The sequence below is a fragment of the Microtus ochrogaster genome, chromosome 10, assembly GCF_000317375.1.
Source record: "Microtus ochrogaster isolate Prairie Vole_2 chromosome 10, MicOch1.0, whole genome shotgun sequence".
Classification (NCBI taxonomy): Eukaryota; Metazoa; Chordata; class Mammalia; order Rodentia; family Cricetidae; genus Microtus; species Microtus ochrogaster.
Window position 1 is genome coordinate 20,714,810 of NC_022016.1, and position 10,447 is coordinate 20,725,256.

The following is a 10,447-nucleotide window of genomic DNA, read 5'->3' on the forward strand; positions in this document are numbered from 1 at the left end:
CTGATATCCCGATCAACCCATCTCTAATAATCTGTGAGCACCGGTCTTACCAGGAAGATTCTAGCCTACGTCCATCCTGGGTTGGAGCTTCATCGTGTGTCTGCCTGGGAGTGGGGCATGGCGTCTCTCTGAGGCGTCTGCCCCTGAGAGGAGAGCTGTTGAGTCTCTGAGCTCACTTCCTCTTCCTCCCAGCATTATTCTGTTTACTCCTCCCACCTATGTTTTAACCTATCAGGGCAAGCAGCTTCTTTATTTAATTAACCAATGACCTTCCTTCATCAAATAAATAAATCTTTTAAAAAGTTATACATGTGATACCGTGAGCAACATAATAAGCAACTTATAAATGTCAAAAGTTACAAAAATAAAACAAAGAAAGAAAATAGGATATAATGCTGTACAGTGATAGAACACCACACAAAGAAGCAAGAGAAATTCTGAGCTTTTTAAATGTTAATGGACAAATAAATCTGTCTGCTTACTATAGGTTTTCGTAAATCTTTCTTAAAATAATTGTCTATCAGTTATGGTGGACTGTGGTAGGGCACTTTATACCCTAGCATCATTCCCTTCTGGGTACCTGCTGAAGTTTCTACTGCCCAACTGCCCTCAACACAGCCTATGACTAAGCTTCAGCCAGTGGAAGGTGTACAGAAAAGTGAGCTGCCTTCAAGCAACTGATGAGGCCCTGGTTCACATGTGACTCAGCCTCTCGCTTCCGAAGTGACTGTAGCCTCAGAGATGAGGAGATGACGGGACAGGAGATGCTCCAGGTCCCCGTGGAACTGCTTCCCCTGCGCTCTGAAGCTAAGTCAGTAAGAAAATAGCCTGCACTATCACCTGCCTGTGCCAAAATGAGAGCTGTATTCCATTTGCCTGAGCATGCTGCGTACACCGTTCTCCTACTGAGGTTTCTGTTGTGCTGATAGAACACTGACCCAAACCAGCTTGAGCAAGGAAGGGTTTTGGGTCACAGTCCATCATCATCGAGGAAAGCCAAGGTAGGAGCTGGAGGCAGGAAATGAAGCAGAAGTCATGAGGGAACACTGGATGACTTCGTCCCATGGCTTGCTCAGACTGTTTTGTTCTACAACTGAGGACCACCTGGCCAGGGGTGGTACCATCCACAGTGGACTGGGCCCTCCCACATCAACCATTAATCAAAAAAATGCCTACAGTCTAGTCTGATGGAGGCGATTTCACAACTGAGGCTCCTTCTTCCCGGATGTTATCACAATCTAACCAGTACAATGACAGTTTTACAGAGAAGAATAAATGTATCCAGAGTCATCTAGCTTATCTATCTGACTGTCCTTAGTGTCAGAACAAGTTTCATAGCTGGAAAACATATAAATAAAATATAAATATGCCCCCAAAGTAATAGTAACTCATTTGATGAAAAATTAATTCAGGACAACTGTAATTATACCACACACATAATTTGAATTGCACTTGAATCATTGTATTTAATTCTGAGCATCCTAGCAACCAAGGCAAAACAAGGAAGCATTCAGTCAATGAAACAGGATCAGAGACTGTTTGATCTGAAAACATTGAGACATTGTGATCGAGAACAAGCTACCATTCTTAACCTCCTGGTGTAAGCTGCAACCATAAATGCAGAGCAGTGGCACTGGAGTGTCAAGAGCTCACATTCTCCTCTGTATGTTGGTGTTGGGTCTGAGTGTGTGTCTGTGCCGCATGAAGCCTGTGGAAGTCAGGAGAGGCTCTGGAACCCCCCACACAGCACATGCGTGTGTGCTCTTATACCAGTCCACTTCCTCTGGCAATCCCTGTCCCGGGACGCATGGGCAAATGCATCCTCACCTTTTTGTGAATCTTCGATGATGATGAGACAGTCAAACACAGGTGATCTGTTGTCCCCATCCCAGAGGTAGAAGGCGAAACTGTCTCCATTCTGGGAATCCATCTTGCCAGTGTGTGTGTATCTCAGCAAGTTCAGGTCCACGTCCTCCTGGGTGCACTGCATGCCAGCTGAGAGAGGGACCCAGTCCCTTCCTATCTGGAAAGTGCCACAGTCAGTCAGGGGCCCTGGCTTCCCCAGCTATTAGTGGATATTTCCCCTGTGCCCTAAAAAACTTCTAGTGGGAACTCTTTGGGGAAATTCTAGACTAGTTTCTGCCTTGGAACCTTATATTTTTCTTTTCAAAGAAATATATTAAAATACTTTAAGACCTCAGATGAAAAACAGCTTCAACCAGTGTACTTTTGACAAAGTCATTCAACAGCACTGGTATTTCCAAGGTATTTATCATCAGTAATCATGGCTGATTAAATATCCCAATTAACAAGAACAGGAAGGCAATCATTCGCTGAAATGAGCTGCTTAGAAATTAGATGTTTTTCTTTTAGAAGGTCTTCTTTTTGTTTATCTTAGTTTTTATTTTTGTACAACTAATAAAATCTCTTTTTTTCCCCCAAGATGGCTTATTTGCTTCCAAGCTCATCAAGTAAAATAAAACCAGAATGAACAGGCATTTTCCCCCACCCCACTGTCTAGTCTTACTGAAACCTAAAGAAAGCCATCAGATTCCCATCTCACCCCCTACACACACACACACACACACACACACACACACTCTCTCTCTCTCTCTCTCTCTCTCTCCTTCTCTCTCTCTTTCACACACACATATTCTCTCTCTTCCTCTCTCTCTTACACACACAGACACACAGTCACACATACGCACATATGCACACATGTGCACATACACACACTCTCTCTCACACAGACACACACACTCACACACATGCACACATGTGCGTGCGTGCACACAAACACACACACTCTCTCACACACTTTTTCTCTTCCTCTCTCTCTCACACAGACACATACACACTCTCACACACACGCACACATGCGCACACACACAAACACACACTCTCACACACTTTTTCTCCTCCTCTCTCACACAAGACGCACACGCACACATGCACAGACACATGCTCTTGCATGCACACGCAGTCAGTGGAAACTATTAACTGTCAGTGCCATCCATGGTTTTCATCAGGATCTTTGAAGCCCAACTCAAGTCAGTCCTAGTTAAGCATGTGTTCTGCACAGTTTGGGGCAGAAATTGTGGCTGTTGTTGTTAGAAGAAGCTTTTATGGTGGCAGACTGGATAACAACTGAGAAAGTATTATGGAATAAACTATTAGACCTATAATGTATTAATCATCCTGTTTTAATTCTCCTAAGTTCCAAGCATAGCTTTTTTAAAAAATGGCTCACAAAACTCATTTCGTGTAACTGGAGAAAATGTCACTTTCAGTGATCCACAATATAAACCATACTGCGGTTTACCTCTCTGGTCATTTGTTGGTCAACCCCCACCCCCAATTCCCAGCAAGTCTTGGGCTCTCCTCTCTACGTCATCACTTCTCTTGCTCTTCTTGGTGAGATTTCTTCTTTAATATTTCTGCCCACATGACATTTGCAGACGTATGTCTTACTGCAGGTCCCCTGGGTAGAGTTACTTATGTTGTAGTAGTTAAGCTAGGTTCATTCTTTGATGAGGTCTATTTGTAAGTAGAGACTTTCAAATAGACTCTCTTAAACCCGGCAGCATAAGATCCTATTTAAGTTCTCCTCTTGGTAATATTGTCCTAGAAAATAAATACAGGGGAAGGCATCATTTGTTCTCTTGTTTCTAATTCTTCATTTGTATTCCCAAATATGGGTTTGACTTAAGAGAATCATCTGAAGCCAGAAAAAGGAAGAAGAAAAGAGAAAGAGAAAGAGAGAGAGAGAAACACAAAATGGAAAAAAAAAAAAAAACAAGCAAACAAAACCGAAGCAGTGCTAACAAGCACACAAGAAGTCTTAAGTGTCCATGAGGCCTGGAGGCCCGGTCCCTAGCCTCAGTCAACCAGCCTCAGCGAGCCCGAGGGAGGTGTGAGAAAATGGTGTGCAGCCTGCTGGGACCCTGGCCCCATCTGGATCTTCTCATATCCAAAGTAACGCAGGCCCCAAGCCACCCAAACGTGTGCACTCTCGCTGTGTTTCTGCTTCATTACGCTGCGAAATGAAATAAGGACACAGCTGTACCTCAATTTAAATCAGTGATTGCTCTTCTCTCTGACTCTCTGTGGTACCCACGCTCTGTGACAATCAAGCTGTTCCCCACAGGACGAAGCCTCGCAGCTTTTCCGCTCTGAACCGGCCTGCGTTAAGATTAAGACTCAGGCATTCACGCCGTGGCCAGCTAGAGGTTGTCGCTAGCCTCTAGCTACCGTTCACATGAACATCCTGACCCGTGAGTGGGCTGACCTTCTCAAGTGGCTGATCGATGATTCACGTTGGACTAAACATTAAGCATCGTGCCCGCAATCTGAATAGACTGGAAATTTAAAAGGAATCGAGAGGGCGGGGCGTAAGCAAGCTGCTGGGAGAGCTAGCACGGAACCCGGGTGATTTAATCCTTCATGTGCCTATGTGCCTTCATGTTTCCATGCTTTTCACCTTTTTCCTAGGAGCTATGGAGCCTGTTCTGGAACTGGCTCTGTAGACCAGGCTGGCTCTGAACTCACAAAGATCCGCCTGCCTCTGCCTGCTGAGTACTGGGATTAAAGGTATTTACCACCACTGTTTGGTGCACTTTCTATTAAAGCTTTACAAGCTTTAATATATACAAGCTTTTAATTTTGGAATGTTGATTTACTGCCATACAGTTTGTCAGATTCGAATACAGTTGATAGTAAGACATGACAGCCACCAGTGAGCAGGGTGGGAGAACATGGACCACTCTCTAGTGTAGTTTTTGATTCGAGAATTTATTCTCTCCCGCATCGCATAAGGCTGGGAAGAGGGACTTCAAAATAAAGACATATTTTAAACGCTGCCATATTCCTGAGAATAGCTCAGATCATGGCAGAGAAAACAAGAGAGGCAAGAGAGCAAGCGGCACAGGGATGGGAGGACACAGAAGTTAGGATGAAGGAGTCGAAGAGAGGGAAGGAGGGTGGAGGGAGGAAAAGAAGGGGTGTGGCAACAGATGTAAAAGGTTTCTGACGGAAAAGAGGAGTGCAGATCGGGAAAAAAAGAAAGAAAATCTAAGTTCCATGGATCAACATGAAAAAGTCTGGTGAGGATGTAGACCCCTCAAAATATGCTGGATTCTCCTTAGAAGTCAGCTTGTTCCAAACCGGTAAGCCTTTCCTTCCGAATCTAGGGACAATTCTCAGGGGAAGGGAGCAATGGAGAGCCTTAATATTGGATTAATTGCAGGTTGGTAAAGAAAATTCAGAAGGGTATGAGTTCCTCCTGGCAAAGGAAAAGTAAATGTTTTATTTTTGAGTGAAAAATATGCCCATTTGAGAATACATTTCAATTTTATGAAGGTATGTGCTGATAGAATTTACACCTGCTTTGGAAATAAAGGTGAAAGGGTCATTCTAGGGCCAGAGAGACTGCTCGGTGGTTAGAGCTCGTACTGATCTCGCAGAGGATCAGGATTTGGTTCCCAGCACCCATATCAGGCCGTTCACGACCCTCTGTAAATCCAGCTCCAGGGAACCTGACCTCCATGGGCACCTGTACTCGTGATGCATATAAACTTACACAGGTACACATACATTTAAAAAATAATTAATTAGGGGCTGGTGAGGTAGCCCAGAGGTTAAGAGTGCTCTGGCTGCTCTTCCAGATGTTTTGAGTTCAATAGATGTGAGCCAACATCTATAATAAGATCTGGTGCCCTCTTCTGGCCTGCAGGCGCACATGCAGGCAGAATACTGTATACATAATAAATAAATAAATCTTAAAAATGCAAAAGCACTATAACAACAACAACAATAATCACGATAAATTAAATAAATGTGTTCATGGGCCACTTACCTTAAGCTGAAGTTGCCCGTTTTGGGGAAGCCTTTGGAATAAATACTGAATGGTCTCCCTGGGAGAGTCTTTATCGATGGCAGAAAGAACAGCACTAGACAGAACACGCGTATCGCCCGCGGCCACAGAGATTTCAGCCTTCCTGTAGCAAGGAAAATGCCCATGTTGATGTGAAAAAGGAGGCGCAATTCAGCAGGGAACACTTATATCGGCTAGCACAGATTCCACCTTCAAGAACTGAGAAATAAGAATTAGCACCCAAAATACTGGAAACTGTGAGTCACATACCAAACTCTGAAAAGGGGGTGAGAGCCAGCAGCCATGACGAGGATGATACGTGAGAGATGTTTCTCATTGTTTACAAGAGTAGAACTTTGCAATTTTCTAAGTGTAGTTTATATAATGATTTTGCTTCCAGTCCTTCATTTAATGCTTCCAATGTCTCCATGAAGAAAGTAGGTCAGGTACTATAGTTCTAACACAACAGACAGAATCCTACCAAAAGCAACTTATAGAGTGTCTTAACGTTCTTCCTAAATGCCCTCCTGAGGCAATACTCCTTGGTTATCTGTGATCCTCTAGTGTCCCCATTCTCCTGAAAAGGCAGTGGTGCATGTGATCTTCCCAGGTTCATCTTCCTGAAGTAGAGCCACCGGGCTGACTCCTGGCATCCGGACACCAACCGGAAGCATGAGCAGATGGGACAGTGACAGCTGCAGCTTCCATGTGGGCTCGCAGCCTTTCCCTGGCCTCGCCCAAGTGTAGAAGGGATTTCTTTCCCCAGTGTTTCCGCTCTCCACTGTGATCATAGTGAGCTCGCACGTGACTACTGTTCGCCTCCACAGCTTTGCTTCTGAGAAACAAAAGAATGCTCCAAGTCCTTGGCCTTGAGACGAAGGACAGCAAGTCCCACCAGCTGACATCAGGGACCACCAGGTCTTCTGCAGAGAAGGCAATGCCCGACGCATCATTACAACCCCTTTCATTCAAAGAAGGCTCTCTGCTAGCCCAGGACTGGCAACTTCCCAGATCGGAGCAGGAGGACTTCATCCACCTCTGCAATGAAGCGGATGAGTCTAGAGCTGACGAGTCTGCTGCTGAGCTTATGGAGATTAGCAGGGCCTTGTCCAAGATGAGTGACCATGAGCAAGATGAATGTGGCAGGAAAAGAGTGGCAGCATTACATGTAAGGGTGACAAGTATCACAGTCTGGGCTACCCCAAAAGAGACCTTGGGGAAAGGACTGTGTTAGAGATAATTCGTCTAGAAAGGACTCTAGATGTAGAAAGATGAGAGCTAGTGAGAAAGGAAAAGGCAATAATGGATGTTTTTACTGCTGAAGGCACTTGGCATTCAATCCTAATAGAGTCTTCTAGGTTTAATTTCTGTTTTTCGTTTTGTTGTTTGAAGAAAAGAGACCCGACTAAGGTGTTCAGGATGTCTCCAACCTTTAGGTTCAAGACATCCTCTGGCCTCAGCCTCCCAAGTGACCAAGACTGAAGATGCACACCACAGCACCCAGCTAGAATCTCTTGAGGACCCACACAGAGCATGGCCTGGATTAGCTTCTGGAGGACAGGAAGCTGTGACATTTGTCTTATCTAGTATCTCCAATAGTTGCCAACTGTCTGCCTTGCGGTTATTGACTGTCTGATCCCACGGATCTGCGTGAATTGCTACAGCTCCCTAAGAAGGAGAGTGGAGCCACTGACTGTGGGCATCTGAAGTGGAACACTGCCCCCGTGCACAGGACAGGTGGGCCGAAATCATGGGTCTCAGGAACCGAAGCACCTACGACAGCACCTAAAGGAACCATCAAGGAAATGGGGTCAAGCGCTGGCAAAGACCAAGCTACTCTTGGCCGAAATGAATACGGCGGGCATCAGATTGTCTTTGTGTGAATGGGGAGAACGGCTTGTAACATGGAAAACAAAGAAGAGTTGTGACCACTCGCGATATACAGTCTTTCGAGCACTCTGACATACCGTACTTGCAATGATCCTATGAAAACATGCTAGCAAGCATCTTCACCGTCCACTAAGAGGGTAAAGGGGAGGCAGAAAGACGTGAAGTGGCATGTTTAAGGTCACACTTCTGCTAAGCGACTGTCTGAGTCACCCTGACTTAAGATTTATTAACCACTGGGACACAGAGGAAAGGAAATGGGAGCAGCTGGAGATGCAGGAAGAGAATGAGGATGCTCTGGGAGGCAGTAAGAGTTCTTCCAAACAACACAGATGGAAGAGAAAGGAGAATCTCTGCTTCCTTCCTCAGGAGGAAAAGAAAGAGGAAGAGACAGGAAAGGGAGAAGGATAAACGTCCCACACAACAGGCAGACCAGTCAGCCAGATTTGATCATTGCACTTCATGAACATGCATTGAAATGGCACACTGTAACCCACAGATATGTTCAATGATTATGATATTTTTTAAAGGAGGGATTCTGAAGCAGGGTTGAAGAGACTTGGGGCTTTTGTAGCTGTAGCTGTTGCTGGGGTTTAGTAGAGAGGCCGGGGCTTCGCAGTGAACAGACTCCTTTGCTTTCCCTGGTCTGTCAGTGAGTGGATGAAGGATTTAGTAAAGTACCTTCCTTCTAATAAGCACTTAGCCAGCATCAGCTTTCATCCCGCTCCATCCTTCAAGTGATGATGACAAAGCGGTTTGTAACCAGAGAACATCCTCCCATGCCCGCTGTCACAGGTCTTCTTCTACAGTCAAGGCTGTGTCATGCTCACTGTGCCGCCCAGGCGAGCCTTGAATCCATCCTGCTTCCTCCTGCGTTCCAGGATTACAGCCTCTTCCACACTTACAAAGGAATGCCACACCAATCTGACATCCCCGCATTGAGATAAGGACACAAACATTTCCTATGTATTCTTAGTAGAGCTGGCATCTGAGAAGCAGCCTTCCAAACACGACCACTGAAATTTCCCAGAACACTTTCTATGGAGTGTTTGGCACGTAGAAGGAACAGTGAAGACCTAACAGGGTAAGACGGGCACTTGTCTGGTTTCTTTTCCCTACATCATCCAGGTGACTTTAGGAGTTGAAAGCTTCACAGGAAGGTGTTTCCAGCTTGATGAAACTCAATTGGTCTACTTAATGCTTAAAGGCTACACCATTAAATGAGGGGAAGTCTCAACAGAGACCTCAAGAGCCAGACACATGCCTGCAGCTCTCCCTAATGGCCTGCCGGGCCTTCTGAAGACCTCTGCAGTCTGTGAACTGTGACACTTGACAACCGCAGAAGAGATTGCTGACACCACAGAATGCAACCCTGCGCGAGGGAGTTGTCAACCAGTTTCACAGTTCATAGCACTAGAATTTTTTTTTAATTTAATTTAATTTTATTTTTTTTGAGAGCATGCCTTATAGCTGCATTTATTTTTTTTTCCAGTTGGTACATTCTATTCTTTTTTTTTAATTTATTTATTTATTAAGGATTTCTGCCTCCTCCCCGCCACCGCCTCCCATTTCCCTCCCCCTCCCCCGATCAAGTCCCTCTCCCTCATCAGCTTGAAGAGCAATAGAATTTTAAGAAGTAGCATTTTGAGATGAGATAGCGTGGTGTTGATCCGTATGGGACGTAGTACAAATGGGTAGAGAAGTACCAAGACGACTAAACAGGAGAGACTGGGTGTTTCTCTTGATCACTCTTAGTAAAAAGTCTGAGGAAATCTACCATGAGGACTGTTGGCAGTCAACACTGTCACCCTTCAGTTGAGTTATGGTTTGCATTTTGTGTGTTTGTGCACAGCCATGTGGGCGCATATGTGCACACACACATGCCTTTTAGTACTCTATGTTCAGTTATTTTTATATTTACAATTAATTTGGACTTTTAGAAGGAGAGCAAATCATTTCAGGATTAATTGTTTAGGTCACGTTTCCTCACATTATTTTACACCGGAAGGTCCTGATGTCTGAGTGGCGGCGCAGCTGCAGAAGATGGGCGCAAGGGAACCCTTGCTTCTCCCCATGTACCTAGAGCCATAGAACTTCGTGGAAATCAGAAGTGAGTCCCCTCAGGAAGCTTACTTGCTTAGCGTTGGTTTCTCATCGTTCACTGGGGTGATAGCAACTGAAATGGTTTTAAGGATTGTATGCTTCCCATCGGACAACTGGATCACAAAAGCATCAGTGAGACTCTCTGAATCATCATGGACATAGGCCAGCTTCATTCCTGAAAGAGGAGAAGGAGAGTCTTGCTTTGGTCGAGCCAGCCGCATCTCACAGATACCCCATTTTAATACCAGGCTTTCGTGTGCCCAATGCACAAACCAGTGCATTAAAGTGACTTGAACTCTGCTTTGTGGAGCCATTCATAGCCCATTAAATTTCCTCTTCTAAAATAAGGAAACCGCATAAACCATGTAATAACAAAGATGTGGTATTTAACAAATCTGAGAAAGTGAATCACACGTGAAAAATTAAAAATATGCTCTCTCTTGACCCAGGCACCAAAATGAATTCTAAGTAGTTCAAAACTTCACTATAAAAACACCCCTTAGAAGCCGGGCGGTGGTGGTGCACGCCTTTAATCCCAGCACTTGGGAGGCAGAGGCAGGCGGATCTCTGTGAGTTCAAGACTAG

General features: G+C 44.9%; 1 protein-coding gene across 1 annotated transcript in view; it reads right to left on the reverse strand.

Moving 5' to 3' along the window:
• Nucleotides 1-10,447, reverse strand: part of Frem1 (FRAS1 related extracellular matrix 1) — a 152,423-nt gene that overhangs the window by 54,975 nt on the left and 87,001 nt on the right. The window contains exons 21-23 of the mRNA XM_005352752.3: nucleotides 9,893-10,037; nucleotides 5,855-5,996; nucleotides 1,828-2,023 (exon numbers count right to left, since the gene is read on the reverse strand). Of these exons, the coding sequence (XP_005352809.1) occupies nucleotides 1,828-2,023; nucleotides 5,855-5,996; nucleotides 9,893-10,037 (483 nt within the window). The remainder of the gene's footprint in view (nucleotides 1-1,827; nucleotides 2,024-5,854; nucleotides 5,997-9,892; nucleotides 10,038-10,447) is intronic.